General features: G+C 42.8%; 1 protein-coding gene across 4 annotated transcripts in view; it reads right to left on the reverse strand.

Moving 5' to 3' along the window:
• Positions 1–665: 665 nt before the first annotated feature.
• Positions 666–26353, reverse strand: part of PELI2 (pellino E3 ubiquitin protein ligase family member 2) — a 67946-nt gene continuing 42258 nt past the window's right edge. For all 4 annotated transcript variants that reach the window (XM_031605396.2, XM_031605395.2, XM_031605394.2 and 1 more), the window contains 4 exons: positions 15264–15365; positions 9803–10000; positions 9240–9428; positions 666–6582 (listed from right to left, as the gene is read on the reverse strand). In XM_031605396.2, the coding sequence (XP_031461256.1) occupies positions 6016–6582; positions 9240–9428; positions 9803–10000; positions 15264–15365 (1056 nt within the window). In that variant the 3' untranslated portion in view covers positions 666–6015. The remainder of the gene's footprint in view (positions 6583–9239; positions 9429–9802; positions 10001–15263; positions 15366–26353) is intronic.

Consider the following 26353-nt stretch of genomic DNA (forward strand, 5'->3'; position numbering starts at 1 on the left):
TCCCAATGAGACAGGACAATGTGCACAGGAGAGCAGAGCAGCAGGTTGCCAGAGCTCACAGCCACAGAGCTCCTTTCTGCTGCTCAGTATTCCCTCATCCCAAGCCTGTATTCAGACATGAGATCTCAGAGTTAAAATTTTAGAGGAATAAAGAAGAATCAGGCTCATACAACTCCGACACCTCTGTCAAACTTCTGTCTGCCTTGTTTTTACATGAAAGAGATTTCTTAACTTCCTCCTAAAAATATGCATCCGTGCAGCAATACCTTGAAAGGGAAAGAAATGGAAGACATCAGAGGTGCTCTGGAAACCTCTCACAAAGTGCACATCGATATCCCAAAGCTTCTCCTCTCCCATTCACCTAAGAGCATCTTCCCAGGGAAGCACGTAAGGCTCCTATTTAGAAGGAAGCCTGATAGCCAGCTGGCAGGTCACATGTAGAGAAAGCTGCTGAAATCCTTATTCTTTATTATGCTCATGTCAATGTTCTTTCTTTCTTACTGAAGAAAAGCAGACCCATTCACTTCAGCTCATTTTAAAGAAACGAAGCTTGCGAATTCACAGCAACTGCACACAGAAAGGGCACAAACACACAGATGTAAATGAAATGCAGAATTACCATTAAGAAAATGAATCTCAGGAGTCACAAAGCGTATTATTCTTGGAAATTGCTTTTATTTTGCAATTATGTTAACACCGCGAGAAGGCAGCTGGCATTGAAAACAAACAGCTCCATTTAAAAACCAGGGGTGTCAATCAACTGGAATTTCAGGGCACTCAACCTGAATCCACTCTGTACCTCCAATGCTGAAGGATCCTCAGAGGTGTGGGGTTTTGTTTGCTGAGGAATAGAGGAAAAGGGATAAGGGAGCAGAAGTGGTGGCATTCTTAATGTTTGCTTTTTAAGTTCTTCATATGGTTTTGCAAACCCTAATTGAGCTCCGACAACCAATGAGCAGGGGAAAAAAAACCAACAACTGGAGGAGTCGATGAGAATACTGAGACAACAGTTTAATTTCTTCTTTTTTTTTTGGAAGGTTTTTGTCAACCCCCCCCCTCCCTTTTTCCCTCCCCAAAAAATGGCTTGTACTTCCACGGGTACAACAGCAAAGAAATCATTTCAGTTCATTTCACACAGTGTAGAAAAGAGCAGCTTTACAAACACACCCAGAGCTGCCAATGCTGCTGGAAGGTGAACGTTTCTCCATCACACCGTGTGGCTGAGGCTGTATGGCAGCAACAGGAGCTCTTCACCACGTGTTTTGATCCCACGACACCCATCCCTAAGCACTGAGATGGAAACAGAAGGGATTTCAACTCCAAAGTGCCCTGCTGCAGTCAGTGGGACCCGGTCTGCACCCTGCAACTTCTCAGCCCAGCAACAACCCCACAACCCCCAAAAACCTGCACGATCTTCTAAGCTCATCCTTTCAATTCACCGATGCTGAGTGTGAAGGTTGTGAAGAGTGCTCATGAAATCCAAATATTGAGGAAAAAAAATCAAAGACATTTGTAACTTCACTTTGTTTTCCTTAAAAAGAAGCAAGCCTGAAGGCATCCAAGTTCTTTTCCTTGCCTTCCTTTCAAGCCACATTTACTGATTCACCTGCAACTAGGCAGGTGTAGTAGAAAGGAACCAAGAACTCACAAGAGGCTGAAAACTGAGTAAACGAGTAGGAAGGAAGGATCCTCAGTCAGAAAACTCCAGAAGTTGGGCTGCCCACATCTACTCAGCCCCAACATCCAGCAGACCTCTGCCTCCCACCTCCTTGGGTCAACAGCTCTATGTGTCCATAATGTGGGAGCCACCCACCCACATCCAGTGCAGAAAGTCAGCAATAGCTGTGGGTAAAACGAGACTTACCACTCTCTGCAAGATGATCCTTGACAAAAACGGACAAGCACAGCTCCTTTCAAACTTGAGTCAAGCCACATCAGTTTTCCTAGCACATAAAAAATGCTTTTCAATGACCACCAGTGGTAAGGATGGCCAGATTGCTACCAACGGGTCTCTCAGCCCAGAAAAATGAACTAGATGCACAGAAACATGATGGCTTCCACAAACAAAACAGCAGAAAAACGAGTGAGCAGCAGCAGGAGAGCTACCACAGCCCCAAGCAAGAGCTTATTTCAGGAGGTACATGGAGTTAAGAGTAAATCCTGGTCAGAGTGGGTTGCATTCTCAATGGGACTCCCAGCTGTTCAGGGCAGCCCCAACCCAGCACCTCCATTCGGCTCTGATGCAGAATCTTTCAATTCCAGGCACTGCCATGTTCACATCCAGTATTTTCCTGGGAAGACCACAGCCTTCCCAATCTATTGTGGGGCTTCCTAACAAAAGAGAGTGCTTTTTGCAGCATGAACCAGGTCTGAAAGCAGGATGGTTATGGTCACAGCTCCTGGCACAGCAGTTCATGAAAGCAGTCCGACAGCAGCTTTCGTCTCCTTTCAGTCCCATTCCCATCCTCCCCAAGAAACACAATCCTCCTTTAATTGCTATGCCAGTACAGTACTACTACTGTACCAGAGGCACAAAGTGACCACACTTGGAAAAAAAAAAATCTTGATTAAAATGCAGTATCATGCTAACTCTTTTGTACAAGTTGGACCACGGTTCAAAAAAGAACAACACTCACTACTGAGCTGCCTATTGAGACTTCAGCACTCTACCAAGAAGCTGCCAGGAAAAAGAGAAGTGTTACAGCTCCAGCATGCATGGGTATGACAGACTTTTTCCTGTCTTAAAGATCAGACTAGAAAAAATACTTTTAAGTTATGCAGTCAAAGCTGTTTCTGAAGCATTCAAATTGAGTTAACAGGTTAAAAAAAAACTTTACAGAATATGCTGCCAGTGCTTGAAATGGTATGTAAGAAACTCAACGCTGAGATCATGAAATGAGCTTTCAAAACAAAGTATGAGTGTGGTTCTCAAGTTCAGTCTCTCCAAACAGGATCAGTCTTGCTTGTACTGCTTCCAGTTGAGTTAGCAGAACGGGAAGCTGTGTGGTTACTGAGATGAGAGAAAGAGAAATGGGAAAAGCAACTGAGCAATCCCTCATTTAATCAGAGCAGCACACGTGGCAATGGTGTCTGAGGAAAATGATGCTACCAACTCCTCTGCCTTCCCAGGAAACCCATCCCTGTAGGACACCCTCCAGATCTGAGTAATGTTCATGGCAAAGTACCTGGATTTATATGTGGGGGCTGCTGAAGTTTGTTTCCCAGACAGAAGTTTTCCTCCTGCAGAATTGCTGACAGTGAAAGCAAAGAAATCCTGCTTAAAACACAGCCTTGCAGAAGGACACTTCCCTCAGATACAAACCATTCACCTGTCTTGCACTGCACACCAAACACAGCGACCAGATGGTGTGCTGGCACTTCCAACACACGCTCTGTGCGTGCACTTTGCACAGGGTACAGCTACATGTAAGCCCTGAAGCAACAATTAATCTGCAACAGAAAAGGAAGCAAGTGAAGCAGGATGATGGAGGTGCCTTGGAACCTGTGCTTTACATCCATTTAGGCTCAATAGGAGATACGCGTGTCCTGATGAGCTTAAGGAAAAAGCAGCTGCCACCCCAGGCTGGTGAAGATGTTGCACGTGGAACCCAAGACTTCTGCCCCCCCCCAGCATAAACACACAGCTCACGGCCAGAATTCAACAGTCAGCATTTCCTGAAAGTGTGTTTTCATCGCATCCCTTGTGAGAAACAAAGTTAAGTACTCCCGAGTCCAATAGGAACGAGGTGGAGGTGAGACTGCCTCTCACAGATGAGGTATATGCTAAACAGAAATAATGCTGCACTATGCATGTGGAACCTGAGGAACTCGTACTGAATATCAACAGGGAAGAGGCACCTTCACATTTATGACAGAAACCAGAAGGAGGAACTGAAGGCCAAAGGCGTTTCTTCCCCATCTGGTTGGATCGCCATTCTTGTTGAAGATCAGCCACAAGGTTGTCTTGTGGGAGTAAGGACTCAGCACACGGAATCACAAGAGGATCTCATTGAGAAGGCACTAGGAAGAAGCATATCGTTTTCTGTTAACAAGATGCATCCTATTTCCAATCACTGAGTGGGACAAAACTGTACAGTTTGATTTTTTTTTTTTTAGAGAAAATGCTACAGAACAAAACTTAAAAAAAAAAAAACAAACAAAACAGCAAAAAGCAGTAAAAAGTAAAGCTATTTTCAAATTATTAAAATGCTGAACATTTATACAGCGAAATTACACTAAAACCAGCAGCAGACAAAGCATGTCCCAGCACCACCAGCAAGGGACACGTTAAATGTTTATAAGGTTAACTATAAAATAATTTTACAACCAAAATATGAACAGGCCAATTCAAGTATATATACAGAATATATTAAAATCATATAAATTATCTATTTATACAAAGGGCGCAAACATAGCAAAAAGCTACAGTTGATTAAACAGAACTGAGTTTGAATCTGGAGATGCTGTAATTTTCTCCCATTTTTTTTTTCTTTATAGACTGGATAGATTGATACCTCAGATACCAAGAGCACAGAAAGCAAAAGGCAGAAACCAAATCAGAGTTCTCATTCTGCATGAAATGACACTAACAGTGGGCAGGGTACATCTCATATGAAATTCTGATTTAATTATCTCCATAGTAAATATTTATCAGCTCCCTTAAAAAGTCAGGAATTCCAAGCGATCCACTTCAGATGCACCACCCCGATACGTGGATCTGATTACATTTGAATGTTGTTTGATTTGCAAACATTTAAAAAAAGAAGATACAAACACATCTCAATCTGCATAAAGAGGTGACAGATGGCAGCTAGTTGAAAACTGAACAGAAATACTCAGCTGAACTAGAAAGGATGCTTTCCTCACAGCATTCTGGCTACGAAGTGAACTCAAATAAATTATTTTTAACCTTTGTTTTTTTTATTATTATTATTTCAAAGCATAACAGTGTATAGCCACAATCCATTGAAGCACTTAGATTCTCAAATCCCATCTGTGGGATTATACTTGTATGTTAATTAAGTGCTTTCCTGCATTCAGGTCTACGTAAATAGGTTCTGTATCAATTGCACCTGATTCTTCTGTTTTGCTGTAGCACTGCATCCCTTTCTTGGATTTAGATTTTCAAGGCTTGCTACATCTCAACCCAATGGTTCTGGGCATGCAAGGCGCAGGTAGGGCAAGCTAAGCTAAGCAGAAATAAAGAGATCAGACTGCACGTGTACAGAAGGCTGGCTTTAAACCAGATGTATGTATGTAGAAAAGTAAAGAGGTTTCACCATAGGCAAGTTAAACGGGGAGGAAATAACAAAACAAAACCCAGCCACACACTACACATAATGAGCAGTGGACATCTATTACACTGAAAAGAAATCAATGCAAACAGGATTTCCTCAGTTTCAAGTAATCCTTGATGCCTTGTTGGCCAGCTGTGTTATACCATAATAGATATTTTAATTACATTTATACTCTACAATTTAGGCAGCTAATTTTTCTCTTACATATCCAATTATCTCTAGTGAACATTCACCTATGGCTGTCCACACATTCTGCTTTAGCTCCTTGAGAAACTATTCAAGTTAAATTATACTGCAAATTAAAGACAGTTACATTCTGTACGTTCCTTCTAGGTTTGAAAAATAGGTTTTAAAGGCTCGTCAAAGTTTAGAAGAAAAACCTTTCCATTAAAAAATCTTAGCTTAAAAAAATCATTAAGACATCTTTTTCTGATCCAGGGTACTAATAAAAAGATTACAAATATACTACAATTTGACCAAGAAGACTTTGTGAATATGCTGCTTTCGAGCATGCAACCCCACTGATATCTGTCGAGTTCCAGGTATCAATGTATCCCATTCCACCACAGTTCCTCACCATTTCCTTTGTCAGCCCCCCATCCCCACCCCACCACCCTATTAATAACGTTATAAAAAAAGGTAAAATCTAGAGTTAGTGGCAAAAATTTTCACAGTAAGTTGTTAAACAAAACGTTATCGTGGTCATGGCGAAGTGATATCAGTCAATTGGACCCTGAAAAATAAGCTTGACGCAGTTGTGTTCCCCAGACAGTTGTGTTGCACAAAAAGGGCAGGCAGCATGAAATGCATGAGTACCGTGAGGCAGAGGGATTTGAGACCAGTATTTTGCAGACTTCTCAGAGCACACGTGTCCACAAGGGGTGAAAGCGTGAGTCGGAGGACCAGCATCCACGTAAAAGCCTGCTTCGCAACCAAGCCAGAGAGGCACATAGGGGCCAATGGTTCTGCACATCGGACATTCCCGCTCGTTAGCTTCTGTGTCACTGCGATGTCCCCAGTTGTGATAGCCGTGAACGTGACCACAGCTGAGGTATGCCCAGGGCTGCTTCTCTTCTACCACATCTTTACGGTTGATACTGGGAAATGCCAAAGTGTTTAACCCGACGGGACACTGCGGCCTGGCGGCGTTGATCTCCTGCCTCAGAGCTTCGATGTGTTTCTGAGTCGGGGTGTGAAACAGTCCGTCTGCTGTTCTCCACAGAAGGGTGGCTCCACACAGGTCAATGAGGGAGCCATCTTGTAGGACGTTGGTCTCGTTTTCTACCTAGTGGTGGAACGCAAAGATCACAGAATCACCACAGGATCATCACAGAATGGCCAGGGTTGGAAGGGGCCTCAAGGATCACGAAGCTCCAACCCCCCGCCACAAGCAGGGCCAACAACCTCCACATTTCAGAGCAGCCCAGCCATCCAACCTGGCCTCGAACACCTCCAGGGATGGACGGGACATCCACAGCCTGATAACCAAGTGATCAGGTCTGAGACACCACTTTCACACAACCAACTCTGTCTATAAATTCACCCTCTCTCTCAAGAAACAATTCCTTTCACCAGCATGCTAAATAATTGTCTTGTTCTTTTGTTACGGTCCTCCATTTGTCTGAATTCATCTCTCACCTCTTCTGTATTTAAGATTACAGTAAGCATAGCTCTTTTTCATCTTGTTCTTGTAGATGAGATCTTAAATTTGCAACTATTATATGCTACAGGAATACTAGTTACCATGCAGTCTTCCTTCCTCTAATTCTTTGTGAAATCATCACATTACACTAACTTCTTCATAAGGTGTCCTTTCCCACGGTAGGGTTGGAACCAGATGGTCTTCAAGGTCTCCTCCAGTCCACGCCATCCTGTGATTCTGTAACAACTCTCACCTGTGAGCACGTTATTTTGTGTCTGGTACTGACTGCCCGCATGCCTTTCATGCCTTTGATAAGTCATCACAGAAGGAAGGGGAAACCTGCCATTCCCTGAGGGCTGTCTCAGCCAGGCAGCCAGCTAGCTCCCCTGTAACTCCTTGCCCACGTGGACTGGCAGAGGGTTGCTCACGCTAAGACCCTCTATGGACCAAAACCAGCTACTACCCAGGACTGTCCTGACACTCAGATACCATTTTTTGGCTTGTGGTAGGAGCAAAGCATTTTGCACAAGCACGAACCCCCACAGCATACCTTATTAACAGTGAAAGGCTCTTCTGCAGATATACTACGGATAAATGACAAATGCAGCACCAGCTGCATGCACAGGTACATTCAAAGGTATCACCACAGAGGGAATTACAAGTCACATCTCTCAAGAGACAAGTTCTGCAACCAAAGCCACCCAGCCTCAGCTTCTGAGCAACGAATCCCCCCATCCTCCTAACTAATTAGCCCTCAGTGAGGTGTTCCATGTAAATACAGCCCCAATAAGCACTGCCTAAGGGTTTCTCTTATCTGAAAGCAGGTAAGCATGATACGTTTTCAAGGGATTATGCTAAACACATTGTACTTCAGTGAAATATTCTAATTTATTTTAATTTCAAAAGTATATAGGCCATTGCTCCCAGTTCAGTTGTGAATAATATGTATTAAATGAAATTAAGAGAGACAGCATACCTACTGCCCAGGTTTGTACATTGAAAATGAGTAGAAAATGCCACTAAGACAAAATAAATCCCCTGGACATTAAGTAGGTCACACAAAGTCATCACTGCAGCCTAAGAATTCCATGAATGACAAGCAATTTGGCATTCACATTTTAATCCAGTTTAAATTCAGTTTAACTGTGTATCATCTTTGCATAAAGCACCTAGATGGTACAATACAGACTACAAAGTTACCATCATGAAGTACTACCAGCAGGAAAAAAATAAATAAAATGCAAAAAAAACTCAGCGGTTCAAATAGAGAATTCTTGATTTGATGCACTTCAGACAATGCCTTCACAAACAGAAAAGGAAAAAGCCCTCATATGCAATGTGTTCAATTCATTATATGCTGCATTTGGTTTTATGAACCAAATCAACGAATACTGATCACACCAATACCAGTGTGCCATGTAATTTTATTTCAATGAGAATTCAAATCATTTTACACGCAGGAAAGGGAATTTGTTTTAGTATTGCCTTTCTTTAGGAGCTCTATCAAGGTAGTTTGCTAACCACGTACAAAGGGCACAACTGCAACATCAAAACAATTTATGCACTCCAGGTTGTTTTCTGGAGTTTCGGTATTTTGTTCTGCATTCATTTTCCAAACCCACTGAAGGAGTCAGTTTTCAGCAAAGCTGGGTTGATCAGTTCACCATGAGCACATGGATACCTCTAACACTATTAAACTAATGAGAACTCGAGGCAGCAGCACAAAAAGCAGCTTTGGCATGAAGGAGAGAGGGATGAAAATCCTCTCCCCCTGTTCTCAATGTTTAAAGTCTGGCAGATGGATGATGAATTTAACACATAAACTCTAGTTACATATGGCACAGGTTGGCAGCTGAAGCCTTCCACTGTTGGGAAAGGCGAAGCTATCCTGCTCCATAGGAGAATACAGGAATATACTTAGCAGGGCTCCTTTTATCTTCCTAGTAGCAGGTAAATCAAACAGAAGCCGCACTACTCAAACTCGTTTTGCATACAAGCAGACTCTTTTAAGGTTCTAAGTGCACGGGGAGCTGTCTTTTGCAATACAAACTTCCAGATCTTCCCATGTCTCTGAAGGACATTTAAGAGGTGAACATTCAAGAGCAAAGTATGTTTAGCTTTTACACTCGGTGCTGTTTCAGTTGGAAAGAAGTGACATTAGCAAAAAAAAATAAAGAGAATTCTGCATAAGTAGAAACAGAGCAGCAACAAGAACACACTGTAGCACACACACACTTCAGTGATATTGGTACCCTCTACTCTTGCTCTGGTTTAATGACCAGCAGCTGCTTTCCACTTACCAGCTTCCCTCTTTGCTGAGCAGATCTGGTTTCCCGGAGGGTGTACACATCCCCACAGACAGAGATCTCACGCCACACTCCAGGTTTAGACTCTTCAGTGAACCCTCCTTTTGGATGCATGACCAACACCCCATTGGTTGTTAACCCATCCATGTGGCCATCAGGATTTTTCCACTTTGCTGCTTTTTCCTGCGTGTGACAACCAGCCCCAGAAAGAAAGTTTGTCTGTAAGTTTACAGATTGAAGTTTACAGATGAATTCATCACCCAAAACCACAACAGCAGTACTCCCAGTGAGCATCAAGAGCGTAACAGGCAAACCCAAAGAAAAACTCTTAACAGCTACCGCAGTAGACCTTCATCAGTAAAGACAATTATCACCAAGAATGCATGGTAATAAATCTGGCACATGAAACTACAGTTACTTCTTAATACCGAGGCTGCTACGCTGCAGTAATAAAAGTCTAACGACCAAGTTATAACAAGAGAATCTGAGGGCTTGAAAATAAAAGAGGCCAAAAATGGAGTTTGCTCACATTTGACAGAATCAGTAGTAGTACTTACACCGAGAAAGATGTTTTTAGAAGAGTCAAATCCAGCTGCAAAAATCCTTGCTGTATATGGTGGGCTCCTGTCACAAACAATCCTGCACGCGAAGCGGGAGATGGTGCTCTGTGTAATCTGAGTTTCGTCGTTGTTTTGACTCCCAGAAATAGTATCTGTCACTACAAAGTCTATGGGGCTTTCTGTTGACCTCCCAACCTGCAAGAAGTAGTTAGATGGTGGTACAGTTAGAAAGAATCATGGGAACATCACCCATTGAGGGCATAAGTTAACACTGATGACATCAATAACCTACTGTCTACTGACTTTCTGGATCACAGAATGGCCTGGGTTGCAAAGGACCACAATGCTGATCCAGTTCCAACCCCCTGCTATGTGCAGGTCGCCAACCAGCAGCCCAGGCTGCCCAGAGCCACATGCAGCCTGGCCTTGAATGCCTGCATGGATGCAGGCTGCATCCACAGCCTCCTTGGGCAACCTGTTCCAGTGTGATGGAACACACTGGATGGCAAGATCCAATCAGGGGCTCACACATTTTCACATTGGTCCTAGGCACAAATGCACTGCCAACACAGCAAGACAGCCTATGTATGTTTGTCCACCACAGCTCCCACACATTGTTTGATGGCATATCATCAACAGCATGAAGGGATTATCACCTTGATATTGCATAATGCAACTACAAGCTAGCGACCACTATATTCTGTCAATTAAGAAAAAGCTTGAAAAATAGAAAGTTTTCTTTGTAATTCTTGTTCCAATTTAATTCGCCATGAAAATAAAGGACTTGTTTTTAGATACAGAACCTGATTATTTTTGTATGTCTTAACAAAAAACTACACACCTTCACATTTTCAGAATTTGCAGGTCGAGAACAGAAAAGCTTTCAGATAAAATCTAATCTATGATTAAGTTTATTCTAAATCAGAAGCATAAGGAAGTTAGAAGCATATTTTTACCTACTGACCAGCAGTGTTTTTATTTTTCTGAAGAAAGGGGCTTTTGTTTTTGTTTTATATCTTGCTGCCTGCATGTTTTAATTGTAAAACTGGGAACACCTCAGCAGTGCAAAACAGGACAGCAGGAACTAAACTTGTGGTTGGACTTGATGATCTTTACGGCCTTTTCCAACCTGAGCAATTCTATGATTCTATGATTTTATGAAATGCAATCTCAGTGCCCAAGAAATTTTATTCTGTTTAACTTCTTGCTCTACAAAGGCATCTACTGGAACACACATCTTGTTTCACCATGAATATTAGCATCTCTGCAAATCAAATTTGTTGTATCAGCCTAAAACAGTAATGAAAAGTTGTCTAAGAGTTGAGGAAAGTGATGTGTTTGATACGTAAGCCTTGTCACAGCTGAATGATAGGAACAATGCAGGATCTTTCCCATGCTCCTGTTCTACTTGCAGTTCTGCTTTGCAGTGTTACTCTTGAATGCAAGCTGAAAGTCTCAAGGAACACATCCAATTCTTTCCTCTGCATCACAGCTCGAAGTAAAAAAATATGATGAGCTTGTCACAGAAAAACCACCAAGGAAATACTAGCACAGGCCTCATCAAAAGTATGCACTTCAATTTTGCAGTGAAAGTAACACGATTGCCAGAATACCCAATAGATAGAGTTTAGAAAACCACTTAATATAGGAAATTCTGATTTATGAAACTTGACAGGTTCAATCTAATAAACTATAAAGCTGTTTTCTACAATATTACCACCAACAGGCTCCTATTTGCCACCCAGTGCAGCTCCTGCTAAGAGTCAGCACTGACCAGCAGCAGGAAGCTTATTCATAACTTCTGACTAATCCGTATGCAAAGTCTCTTAAAGGGTAATCAATAACGAATATAAAGTTGTCCTTAACAAGCTCCTGCCTGTTGCAGTCTCCCCAACAGCTCACTCAAAGCTTTTAAGATGCAATTAGAAAATCCTGGCTTATTTTCCTGTAAAAGCTGCAAGCATTCGTGCCTTGTCTTCCTCATATCTCCCCCATCTGTCAACATGAAATCCAAATACATCCAGACATGAGCATGAAAATACATATACCACGATCCAGCATTTTTAAAAAGCTGAGATTAAAAGTAAATTTTGAGCAACAACGTAAGGCTGCATTTCAGCACTCTTTCTGACCAGTGCCATCATTTCACCCAACTACTTCCAACACCACGCTATGAATCTTGCACCTGATGTACCAGACAGCTTCTGTTGTCTACACTACAAGTTGCTGTTAAAAGCTGTTAGAGCCAGGCCATCAGTCAATTTGCTACTGCCTACTGTCAGTCAAACAGGTGTTATCAAAAAGCCCTCACTCCTGAGATAAGGCAAACCCAGACAGTCTGCCAGCACACAATGCTACCGCTGTAGACACTTCAACTCAACAGAACTCTGCTCTGATCATAGGGAGAAGCAGGGAGAAGCATTTTATGCTGTCTTCAAGAGAAATCATAGAATGGCCTGGGTTGAAAAGGACCACAATGATCATCTAGTTTCAACCCACCTGCTTTGTGCAGGGTCAAATGTTCAAATCCAATGTTCACGTGCAATATACCTGCTTCCTATATAGACCTGGAGTTATTTAGGCTGCACACTGCGATCCTTTTAGTGGTACTAATTTGATCCACTCTTGTCTAAACAGTGAAGGAACAGGTTCTACTCCAACTTGATGCATCACCAACAGATTGCACCAACTTGTAAAGATCCTTTTTTTTTTTTTTTTTTTTTTTTTGCAATACATAGGTGGTGAAAGGAACAACTTGTCTTTGGGAAACAGAAAATGAAACGTTAGCACATCCATCCTTTTAACCAAATGAACACACTTCATCTAGGTGTCACTAATACAAAGCTCCACAATAGCATTTCTGCTCAAAATTCACTACACAATTACATCAAGGAAAAAAACCACACAACAGGATAATAAATACAAATGTAATCTGCATGGCTAACACAGTGTGCATGTGCACAGGGAACAGGGGCTGGAATATCTGCATGGTGTTATAAACTAGATAACCAGTAGGTTATACACAGGAATAGATGGAAATTTTAATGTCACTATTGAAACTATCAAGAAATTGCATGGTTTGCCTATGATAGCACACATCATCAGGAGTCTGAGGAGGGGCCCCAAGCTTTAAGATAATCCTCCATCTTGCATTATCCTTCCCTTTCCAGATTCTGTATCCTTACCGCTGTTCTACAGAAGTCAGGAAAACAAACTTCAGAAGAAAGCAGCAAACTCAAAGAACTGTCTACTCAAGCAATGATTAATCAGCAGTAAAGTTTTATCCTGCAGATCAATACAGACAACTAGGAATGTGCCACTGTGTGTGATGGAGCAGCATAAAACAGCCCTCCAGCAGCTACTCTGACAGCCCACAGCCTAAATCTTGAGAATAATTAAAGCCCAGTAGCTTGCCCAAGTTAACTGAGGCCTCTTCAGCTGCTGTCTGAGCATGCCTCAAGCAGCAAAATACTGTCACAATCTACCAGACTATTTCCTTCCCCATTACATGCTTATCAGACCCTTCAGGCCCATATCTGCAGCACGCTGAAGGAGGCTACAGGCAGAGGAAACACGAACCAGCATGCAGCACTCAAGGTAAAGCTGAGATCAAGTCACAGCATGACAGCCTTCACATGATGGCTGAGCTGACAAGACAAATTTGAACGACACAGAAGTCGTAACCCTGACACGTGAGCTGTTTGAGGGGGCACCAGGAGGACTGGGATGCTCTACAAACACGAGACTCATCTCAAAACGTTCTGTTAATAAGATGGGATGGGTTGGCTTGTAACAGGTCAAACCAGTCGTGTAACTACAAAGGTAGGACAGACAATGGCACGAACCGCAGGCAGCAGGTCTCAGAGGTGAATGAGTAGAGGCAAAAATGAGAGCTTTTGTGACATTTCACTCGGTATCTGAGAGCTGATCCAGGCCTGCAGAACGGCAGTAAGACGTGCACTGCAGTGCCAGCTGGTGCAGTAGGTCTCTGGGTCAGTTCAAGCTGTCTCACTGTGTTACTCCATGCAAGTTCCTGCTCTGCTGAGCATCAGTGGATCCCAACGGGTGCCAGGGAAAGCTGCTACGTTTGCTAGGCTGCTCTACACTGAAGTGAGTGTAGAGAGTTCCTCTCGAGGTAAAATCCTGGGTTAGATTTGAAGTACCTTTAATTAGCTTCCTTACCCTACTGCCTTAGACAGGCATCACCTGGACTGTAGTCTGTAGAGCATGGCTTTTCTTCAGGCTGCTAGATTTCATTAGTGACAGCTGATCCCTCCAGCTAATTCTTTACTGACATCCTTCCCTAAAGTAAAAGCTGCAACTATCACTATGTTATTATACAAGGAAAGAGTTATCTGTACAACACGGCCAAAAAAGCAGCTGTTCTGCTACTCTTCACTAGCACAAAGAATTCTTTTATTTGTGTTACTGTACACAAGAAGTAGAAAAACCTCCAGCTTTTTTAAATGGCTTTTCACGATTACTGAAATGTACAAACACTTCACTGCAGCTACTCAAAGCACAGAAGCCACCACGCAGAGATAAATATCACCCAGGAACTCAAAAGCATGGGTTATGTTTTCATTTTTACCAAAGTTCTTCAGTTCACCCCAAGTGATCATTTTTTAAATCACACAGCAGCACGTGGACAACACTGTTTCTTCTCACTCTCTCTTTGGACTGAATCATTCCCAAGAAATACTGGGAAAACATTACACAGAGTAAAGAACAGAAGCCTCACAAGGTAAGAACCTTTTCATCTTGAGACGTTTCCTCTTCTGTCAACAGCACTCAGTTGCTGACCCTTCTGAATTTGAATGAGCAGGGATAACAATCCATGATAAGATGCTCTAATTACAGAGGTCGCTGACAAGACAGACCCAATTAGTCTAGATTGGAAAAGGCTGTGCATCTTTGTTTTTCCTCCAAGCTTGAAGTTTCCACTGAAATAAGCATCACACAATAGCTAGCTCAGGTTACCAGAATATCAGATGAAGGAGGAAAACAAACATGCAAAGGTGGGTAAGTGAAAACACACTAAGGTACATAGCTTAGAGAAAACTCAGCACAGTCCCCTTCCTTCTTTCTCATCCCATGTTCTGCTCTCATTCACTTCATTTTACTGCAGTTACTCAATGAACTGGAAGCTGGCACAGGCAGGAGGGTACATAATTTCTGCTTATTCGTGAATTCAAATGGACTACTCATTCCTTTCTGGTAATATTTGTACAATCACCACACTGCCCTTGCAGAAAAAGCCAAGTGCAGTGACAGCAGAGAGGCAGTACAGATATTAACAGATGCTGGCAGTGGTTTGAGAAGAACATAGTAGGGCAACTGTATTTAGCCACAAGAATTCCACACCACAGACAAGATGCCCTGAAGAATATAAAGCAGAACTATGGTTTCATGTATTGCTTTAAAGAAATTAAAAGGAATGAGTTGCATAGAGCCTTACCTGAAACATGTCTGTATCTTTATCATGTGTGTATTCCACTACAACCGTCTGATTTCTGGATAAAGTATAAGAGATGCTGTGCTGACCTTTACAGCTGATAGCCTGTTGAATTAAAAAAGAAAACAAATTACATGCAGTTTCTACATAAATATCATAATCAAATTCATTTTGCTATATAAAAACCTTTGATCATGATCATAATTTTAATACGAGGCTTGGTAAATAAATGCATCATTGTAATAGAAAATCACAAGCTGTGCTCATTTGCTTCTGGTTTTAAAGTACCCATGCCTACCATTTTCATTGTCCAGACTCCAAGCATATGGTTTTAACTCAGATTATACCAAGTTCCCAGGCCTGAGAGGAACCCAGCCCCAAAGACTGGGCTTTTAGGGTTCTCCAGTTCTTTCTTCTTAAGCATACAGTCAGATAAATTCCCAATCAACAGTGCCAGGATTTTGGAGGTAGGAGTGTCATTACAATTGAGCAGACTTAGCACCTACATAAATCATGAGGAAGAGCGTGCACTTTCAACACGTTTTTCCTCACTCTAGTATTTCTTACTCCCTGCCAAAGGAAACTGATCGCTACAGATACGAATGCAGCAAAGACCAAGCAGTACTTGAGCATTTAAAACAAGACTACAGGAGGACACCTCCTGTTGCACATAGCAGGAAGGTTGAAACTAGATGATCCTTGTGGTCCTTTTCAACCCAGGCCATTCTGTGATATGATATGATTTGGCTAATTCTCAATTCTTGTTAAGCCTTCCCAGGTTTACATCTGTACAGAAAAGCTGTGCAACAACGACTTCCAGAACAGAATGGAGACATCACTCCAACACAGGAATGCTCACGGCTCTGAAAAAGACACCCACAAGCAATAAAACAAACAGTAAGAAACCCATTTTCCATCTAAAATAAGAGCACAGTTGTCCCAGTGTAGAGCTGTAAGGAGGAGTGGGACACAGGAATCTTTCTGGAACCTCTGAGACTCATACAGCATTTCTGTGGCACTAATGATTGGTTCTCAAGCTTCGGATTAATACCTATTATGCAATGTCAAAGCATAATTGCACGCTGTGTACAATGTAAATGCATCAATAAAAGCTTCAGGACAGAGGAGAACACACTGAGAAACTGTGCCTATTGGCTAACAGGGGACTATACGTAAATATCCAGTCCATATAATGGCACGTGATTAGGAAAAAAGTAATGACTTACTACTCAGAAACACTTGCAGATACTTAAGTACTGAATTAATAAGGAAATTAAAGCTTTCTCCAGATTACTGCTGAAGGGGTTCGTTTTCTAGTCTCAACAGCTTCATTCCCTTGTGGGGCTGTCCACCTACAAAATCACAGCTGGGGTGGGTAAGCCAAGCAGCTACATGCATTCTGCTCTTCTGTCACCTCTCACAGAAGCCCAGAAGTTCCTAATGCTACAAGTGCTAAACAAATCTTTAGAAGCATTGCTGAATGTTAGAGCTACCTAAAAGCACCGACATGCACACTAAAAGGCTGAGCAAAACTACTGCTGCATACATGAAAAAACAATGCCAGAAGTATTTATTTATTTTTTTGCAACCGAGTGTCTGCAGCAACAGATTAGAGACTGCTTTACAACACGCCGCTGCTGAAAGCTCCCAGCAGCTTCAACACCTGCTAAAGCTTTAGGCTTAGGTGATAATACCCGGAGGCAAAGAATTGGGCAAGATGACCTCACTAGTCCCTCCCAATCGTTTGTCTGCAAGCAAGCTTTTCACACTCGAGAGGTTCTGTGACTTCAAGCCATGGTGCCTAGTTCCCCTGTTTTTCTTCCAGCAGGGATAATGACTGCTGAAAAGTGAGGTAAACACATTTGGTGATTGGTGGTGCGCTAACAGATTGGAAATTTCTCATGTTCAATGGGCAGGCTGTTTGGTAATAACCATTATGCTGACGCACAGTGTGTTGCAAGAACTAACAGCATCTGTAGATGCAATGCAAATGAAGTCACCACCACTTTGTGACCCGCCAGGAGCAAAGCATGCAGCAAGAGCTTCTCTTTGCTGTCCAATACGCAAGGAGTGGGATCTCATGCCCCAAGGAGGTCTCAGATGCTAGAGAGTAAAAATAAAACAATAAGAGACCCTTACTCTCTGCATTTTAAGTGTAATACTGCAATGATCAACTTCTACTCATGTTATCAGCCATTTCAAGTATCAGAAAGTAACTGCTTTCAGACAAAATTCATTTGTTTGTAAAAAACTGGGTGGCAGCTGAAACCATCATGGGAGACAGCCCCATCCTCAACTGTTATCTGATGATCCTGCCTTGAGCTCCAGCCAGCCCATCTACGAGTACTGACCACAAGCAGCAGGGTGAAATTAGCAGGTAAGGATGAGTGCCCTAAGCTTACACTCTTCTCAGTCGGCAATTTTTAAGGTCCAATTAAAACGAAACAAGAAAAGTGGGAAAGTAAGAAGCTCCAGAAATACTTAAGGTCATGTCCTCATCAACAGAATGTAGGGCTTAGATGTGCTAATAATTCCCATTAAGTCACCCATGGTCAGCATCTCATCTGAAATATTACTGTAGGACGTAATCTGTATTCCTTCTTCTCCCCTCCTTGCCCCCCCCCAACCTTTTCTTTCTCATCTTTTTTCCCCCTCTTTGCCTTCCTCTGTTCAAACCCAGTCATTTGCAGTGCAAAAAGCCACATTTTGTTTCCTGGACTTGTGTAATCATTTCTCAAAAAGCTGAGACTATTACAAGCAATGTTCCAACCCATGTCCTTTCAGGCTACTCAGCACCAACAGTTGCTTCAATTCAAAGGACATTTTACAAGTATTTTAATTGCCTGTCTCAAAGCAATCGACCATTTCTAGCGAAGAAGAAAAGTAGCAGTATTTCAGGACTACACAAAACCCAAGAACCAGCACAATGAATTACAAGTGCAGGGCAAATATCCTAATAAAGCAGCACTGCGAGTGGAGAGCATCCACAGGCAAAAAATCATGAAGGATCTTGATAGCTTAAGAAGCTACAGAAACACAGTATTACCAGTCCCAAAAGCCTGGTGATGGATTGCTCCAACCCCCTTATACTTCTCCCAGGCTGCCACTAATTGCACAGGTCCAGTAAATTGAGCTGGAATAAAACCCCACCTCACTAACATACATAGCCTGAGCTTGCCAAACAGCTCAGAAACATGCAGCTCCAGGCTGGCCATTGCATATACCACCTCTTGTCCAGCCAGAATGCTGCTGGGGAGATGCAGGCTAGATTCATCCTGCTGCCTACACAACTGGGTCTGTATGGCCAGCTGTCTCAAGCTGCTGCATTTAAGTAAAGCCTTCAGGAGATAGAGTGGGGACAAAAACTCTGTGGAAGAAGAAAGTAAGAAGGACATCTTCCATGACAATCCCACTGCCAGCAGCTCCACACTGGCACTGAGGGATTTTAAATCCAAATGAAAGGAAGAGGAAGACTGGGGTGCCATATTCCAGTTGGCATGAAGGCTTCCCCAGCACCTCTCCAAGCTGGAGATCATGTTTGCTCACCTCCATGAGACTTTCAGGTGCAGAACAGCACACATTTGCCCCATGCTCCTGCATGCTGAAGCAGTTTATCTTAAGAAAAAACCTCCTCTCCATTGCTAAAAGCAAAGCCTGCAGTTAACTCACTTGCGCAGCCTCAAAATTTGCATTCCAGTAATTTAATGACAAAAAAACTGCCATATATTAACAGAGACTGGAGAGGTGCATATTAGGAACCTTACTATCCCACCCTCACTCTTAACATGACCAAAGTAGTTCAACTTAAATCAGAACTTTGCAAACTACTTCATAGCAGCTCCTCAATCTTTCTGTTATTTCTTTCCCATGAGCCAAAATTATGGTTGGCCTTGGTTTTTCCCCTCTTCCTTATCCACAATTTCCAACCTTGCTTCCTTCTCTCCAGTTGGAGAGCAAGACTTCATCACACTCTGCATAAAGGCCTTGGCTTACAGACCTGCCTCATCTCAGAGGAACAAACATCAAACAGCGCTTCCCCAGCAGCAGTGCAGTAGCTCAGCCCACCCAAAACATCTCAGCCCACCCGAAAGCATTGCTATCTCTCCAAATCCCCAGATCACCATTTTGAGAACTGGGAAAACCAAATGCCCTCAGCCTATACAGAAAAACAGCTAGCAGATAAGGGGAATGAGAACACACAAAGGTTTTGTTAAAAAAGCAGTATTAGAACTCTCCTTTTGCTAGCAAAATAGAGAAAAAGGAGGGATAACACGAACAAAACACGTTCAGCAAACAATACTTATGCCCAATTAACAGCAGCCATGCACACCACCTCCTCATCTGCAGGCATACAGCATTACTCAGGAGCAAGACAACACTGCAAGTGTCAACTCCTACCCTAACCACAGATGGGGCACACAGCCTCCATCCCAGCAATTAGCACAGGGCAGTACCTCTGAAAGCAAGTTTTAACTAGTTCCTGTTGTGCAACGACAGACTGATGTCAACACCACTCCAGAAATGCCTTTATGGACCAACAGAACACTGCAGATATAGTAAATAGCCTGGACTAAGAATGAGCCCCAAAGAAAGGCTTGCAAAGTACAGGTGTATTTTTTCCCCAAGGTTAAATGCAGATCTCCTAGCAATATTCCCCTAGAGGGGAAAAATTACATGGGTTCCTCACCCACCATCAGGCAGATGTTCCTTATCTAGGAGCACCTGCTGATGTGCCACAGCCCTTCCCAGCACTGACACGATGAAGGTGCTCATTTTCTATAGGCACCTTCAGCCCAGCAGTTCAAGAACAGGTCAGAAACACTCAGCATTAAGTTAACACTGCCATGCAACGGGGTCAAACCTTCTGTGAATCAACTGAAGCAGCAGATCCTGACATTTTCACAGCCTTTAGGCTGTTACTTGCAAGCAGCAGGTCCAATCCACTGCTAGAAATGGATGTTTTGCTTTTTTTTTTTTTTTTTCTCTGCTGATAGTATTTTCAGGAAGAAGAATAATACGTGAGCTGTACTTTGGAAACTGAAGCTTCACTTGTGCCTAGCCAGCTCCCCAAAGATGAAACAGACGAAAGGCACAGCGTTATGGTTACCAACTTTCCTGCACCACAGCAGAAGGGAAGCTCAAATCCATTAAGAAAAGAGGCAGCTGTCTTGCAGGAAGGGCTGTTCCATTAGAACAGGAATCCTAGTTGAGTTAATTAGGTTGGATTAGGACAATAAAATGATTTACGGGAACACTTTAGTTTCCTTTGTTGGTAGTCAGGCTGACCGACACCACACTGACGCGTGTGAAATTAATGACAGCAGTGCCTTCATGAGTTAAACGCTTTCCTCCTTGGCTGCCAGCCTTCAATTTCTTTCAGAAAAGAACACAAACACTCAGGGACATCAGACAAAAGTTCTTAAGAGGAAAAAAGATGCTTTAGCCAGCAAGGAAGAATCTGTTTTAAAGGGAAGAACCCAGCATGCTTCCAATGGATTTCTAGACTGTCAGAGCCAACAGCCATTGGGTTATCATGTAGAAACCACACCAAGGGCCCCTAATCATCACACTGAGATTTTGCCTACTTGAGAAGTTCCCCAGCAAATGAGACCAGTTTTCAATTCGTGTGATGTTAACTAAAGACTGTCTGCAATGTTATTCAGCCTCAATGCAAAGCCACCAGTAATTGCCCAGAATTACTGCTTCTGTAGCGCTGTATTTCAATAACTCTGGAAATTTACACTGACCTCTAGCTACTGATACAGCTATTATATGTAATTGTCCCCCAGCCTCTTTCAGAGAAAATAAGAGACATTATCATGGAAATCTCCCCGTGCCTGCATCTGCTCCCTGCACAGCTCCACACAAACCCAGCTTTCCGCGCTCCCCTTTCCTTGGCAGTAAGAGCCTGAATTACACCTGCAACATCTATGGCCACTTCTGAATACCAACACCTCCTCTCCCTAATCAACATCAGTCTCGAACGATGAGTGTCATGCAGTGGTTAAAGACAGTCAGCAAATGCAGGTGAAGAAAAAGCTGCTTTCTGAAAAGCACCAATTGTAACTGTAAAAACATCAAATTCCATACCAGCTTCAGACAGTTGCGTTTATTTGCTGATCTGAGCATTAACAGCCATAAACAACCCAAAGTGGGATTTTTTGCCAGTTAAAGAAACAGTTTAAACCCGTGTACGTGTGGCAGTGTTTACAATCCCACTTGGAGCAAATCAATCTCTGTAGAACTTGAGGCCACTTCTGCTCAATTCAAGTCAGTTCCTCTGAAAGTCTGGGCTCAGCACCTAGAAACAAACAAATTCTAGTTGCTTATTTACACTTAAAAGCTTTTGCGGCTTCCAAACGCTCGTGTTTGTTTCCTATGAACCCTTTCATGCTGAGCTTGTATATTTGAGGGGGAGGGGGAAGAAGGGACAACGCATTTGTATACATGGCAGCCATCTGCTCGTGTGCACACGCAGGGTTGTGCTGCTGCTGAGTTGCCATTTATCAGCTCAATAGGCAGACCTGACATTATCTTCTCCATTTGCTGAACTGAGGCTTGCATAAAGTTTTAGACAACGCTGCAGACTGTCCTTTCTCCAGAAGGGGCACCAAAATATCCCATTGGAGTAGTTGTCTAGTTTGGGTAATGCAACGAGCAAGGAGGCAGTGATCTAAGAGCATCTCCAGGTAAGTTTTTTGTAAAACAATGTGGGTGTTGACAGACAGCTGATCACACAGAGCCCATCACCTCTGTGCATGCTGTTATTCCAGGGAATACTGCAGGGTAGGCTATTCCTATGAAAGCAAGCATTAATCAGTGCCTTAGCAACGCATTCTGAATTGCATGGATTGACTCCAGATGGCCAAAATCATCATTATTGCAGACCCAAGTCCTACCTTGACACCTAGGACTCCTGAGCACGTCTGGTAAAGCAGTGCAAGGCCTTCTGCTTTGTATTCCAGTGTATTAGGAGCAGCTTGAAGGAGGTGCAGTTTTATAATAACAGATGCAGCTATATTATGTAGTGCCTCAGGACCTCTTTGAACGTCACAAATTTCTTTTGATTGTTATGAATCAACACTTTACCTGCCTAACCTGGGAAGCATTTTCCTTCCATCTGGCCTTCTAGCTTTTTCTACCCCTTATAGACCTTTATATTCCCCTTCCATTTTCCTTTAAGCACACATTAAGTAATACTACATTGCAGTGATCTTTCACACATCTTTGAAATCAAGCCTGTAAACACTCCTCCCTTAGTCAGCCTGCTCCATTTCCCCTCCCCCCAGCAGAGGAGAGCTGCAGGCAGCTCAGATGCACGCACAATAAGGTGCAGCAGTGCCAGATACATCACCCACTCAGCATCATCACTCACACCAAACTCCAGAATGCTCCTTTCAGCAAATTCCTGCCTGCACATTGCTCCTACACCGTCTACTGCAACTTCTTCAGAACTTCTTACCATATTCTGCTCTGAGGACATCACACCTGTTTTGAAAGCCCAGGGAAAGGCACACATTATACCCTGTACTGACTTTTGTCAGTCTGATACACCTCACCTGAGTTCCAAAAATGGTCTCTGACTTCCAGGACATGTATGCATACTCCTTTAAACTTCACAGTTCCTACACTGGTAGTCAACAATAATTATTCACACTTAGAAACAGCCATCTCACAATTTCTCATTTATTCTATCATGCTGCCTTTTCATTACCTTAGCTGTTCACTGCAGGGTATATGAGACATGGTTTGGTGACAGGACTCGGTAGGTGAAGCTGATGGTTGAACTTTGTGATCATGGAAGTCTGCTCCAACCTAGATGATTCTTTTTGGAGATCCACCTGCTGTATCACAAGTCAGATTCACACATACCTGCATCTTTCTTCCAGTTTTGAGGAACGGTTAAGATACTTTTTTGGATCACACATCTGCTCCCATTTCAGCTTCAACCTACAGTGCAGTCACATCACTGTCTTAAAGGAGAACGCGTACAGGCATGGATGAATGCCTAAATATGATTTTGCTACAGCAGCTGGAGCACATCCCCCAGAACTCTTGATACACCCACAGAAGTGTCTGTAATTAGAGAAGGATGCAACAGTGTTTGTAGCTGAACATTCTGGTGCCAGCAGTTTACAATTCATTTATATACATCAGGAACAAAAGCAGCAGATGCTTGGCTACACTTATGTATTTGGATACGCCAAGAACACAAAACAGTCAGAAATTAGAATCTTTAACTAAAAACCACAAAAAATAGTGATAGAGTCCCTCAAGGGCTTCTATCAATACACAGACTGAAAGATTTGTACACTTAGCACATCAGCAGTGAATGCTTCTGTGAATCAAAGCACCCATGAGCACCGATCTAAGCCTGCCTGCCAAAGGAGAGCACATAATAACAAGATGAGAAGCTGCATATCATTCTGTAGCTTCCAGAAACCATAAATTCAATCTGACACAAATCAATTTTACATTAAGACAGCCAAAGGCTCTCCAGACAGTTACCTTAACAGACCTGTTAAGCAGCTGCACGGAAATCTCTCAGGAGAGAGAAAAAGTTAACTCTTGCCAAAAAGCCATTTAGCGCTTATGGAAAGCAGTTAGGTTTTATAGAGCCCAACAAAGGACAGAAGTTGTTTTCTGAACTTCATGCTATGGCTTGAGTATTGTGAGAGAAAGCACAGAAGGGTCATGCCCATAGGATCTGCCTCCAGCTGGGATGAAGGACGAGGTCTTGGTGCATATTCAGATCCCTAAGTAGAAGAAATAGCACACCAGTTAACAACGTGCATTTAGTATGCAGGGAACGTCCACTGTTTTTTTTCTTTTAAATCCCTATGATCTTACAGTAAGAAAGAGTAATCCTAACCTTTACAGTTTTACGTATTATGGAGCATCTTCCTGTGTAAAGTTCAGGACTTGAATTCCTTATATGCAACTCCGTATATTTAAAAAACCCACACGCTTACACTGCTTGCCTAAGCTACTGATGCGATTGAAGCCATAAAGTTAACACACTAGAAGAGCAGGGAAAACACAGTGCTGATGCTGCTGCACGGGAGATGCAAAACCAACCCCCTAACAAGTGGGAAGCAAGGAGCTTTCCTCGCTGTTTATGCAGCTGCCAAGCTCGTATCAAACTGTAGCTGGCTATAAGAGCCTTCAGTAGTGGATATGTGTAAAAAGGACAAGTCTGGCTGGCCCTGGGCCTCAGGCTTTGTATTAATAAAACTTATTCCAGGAAAGAAAGCAAGCCCCTCACTGCACACAGGAGATGTTACAATGGTAGTATGGAGCAGCATTGAGAATGGTCAGAAAGTGATGGGTGCTCAGTGCATCCTCGGGTACATATCCTCAGCCATCCACCCGAGCTGTGAGGAGTTGTGAACAACCAAATTTGGGATTCATTTATCAATGTTTTGTCACCGGCTGTCACACCAAGAGTTCTCCAGGCTAACGGATTCACAGAGTAGATTCAGGGAGGTTCAGCTGAAAGCCAGTTAAAAAGCTTGCATACCTTGGCATACCAGCTTCAGCATGAAATACAAAGCGGGGAACAATTCAAGTATCAACAGTGAGCTAGAGAGTAAAGCAAGTACAAAAGAGCCGTCTGAGAGCACTTGAGCCAAAACACGGGGAAATGTTTGCCATGGAACAGCTTTGATATCAGAGCAGAACGAAAGGACTTGTACAGGTCAGTCCAACACAGCCAACCATCCACTCAAACGATACACACCAACCCACCAAAGCACATTCACTGCACTGACCTGAGCTTTCAGCTCCATTTCATAACCTGGGATGTCAACGGGTAATCAGAGGGCAATCAGCACCCAGGAAAAAAAAAAAATCAAGCCTGAAGACAGACGTTTAGCAGAGTAGCTGCATCTGTTTCACTGCTGTCAGATAAAGACCACCACAGTCCATTACTATTCCGAGCTGGCAGCAAAATCCCTCCCTCTGTAGCTTTGGAAAGGAATAAATTGAGATTACTCGAGATTGTACTGAAGGACGTTCTGCAGCACAACTCCCAGTATTCACAGAAAGTAATTAGAGGATTAGTAGCCTCTATTGGTCTCAGTTCCCGTTATTTTCATTGTGTTCTCAAATCCACATTTTCTATCATTTTCCAGTAAAAATTGATTCAGATGAGAAGGAAGGAAAATTTATGCCCCCATAAAATTTAAATACAGCATCGTAGCTTAAACACTGAAGCTGGCAAGATTCGTTTTAAAAGAAGTAACAGTGGCATCTGGTTTCAGTAGGCTGTGCTGGGTGCACTCACAAGCAGGAGTTACAACTTATCTCTTCCGCAATTTATTAAAATTTAAAGCAAGCTTTACAGGCAACTCGCTTTATATTCCTATGTTACATTAGATAAGAGAATGTCTCATCAAATGTCTCATGCAGTTCACACAGCATGGTTTTACCACTGATAAGACCCACGTCCCTCCCTCCCCAAACACACACGCAGCCGTCCTTAGAAATAAGAGAGGCAGAATTGTGTCCTGTATAAATACATTTCTCCATGTGTATGCTCAGTGATAAAGCTCAAGTCATCCTGACCCTGTGCTCAGATAACATCTCAACCCTCCAGGGTTGGAAGTAATAAAACATTAAATACATAAAAAGGTACAGCACAGAATTGAAGCTGCAGTAACCAAGTTATGGAATACCTCACTGTTTCTGTGGGAAACAGCAGCTAGGTATACTGGATTTTAAGATTTTACACTGAATGGAACAAATGCTGAGTAAAAGATATTGAGCTACAATACACTCCAGAGGCCTAGAGTGTAAAAAAGGCACGGCATATGATATGGGCTATAGAACAGCAAGTGCTCCTGCACTTAACACACAAGGCTGTCTGACTGCCCAGAATGAAGATGATCAATAACAAAAAATTCTTTCATATTTAAGAATTCACACATATGAATGTTTCATAGAAGCACAGAATGGCTTGGATTGAGAGAAACCTCAAGGATCACGAAGCTCCAACCCCCCACCACAGGCAGGGCCACCAACCTCCACATCTCATAGCAGCCCAGGCTGCCCAGGGCCCCATCCAACCTGGCCTTGAACACCTCCAGGGATGG

This window comes from Phasianus colchicus, chromosome 5 (genome assembly GCF_987193195.1).
Source record: "Phasianus colchicus chromosome 5, bPhaCol1.hap1.1, whole genome shotgun sequence".
NCBI lineage: Eukaryota > Metazoa > Chordata > Aves > Galliformes > Phasianidae > Phasianus > Phasianus colchicus.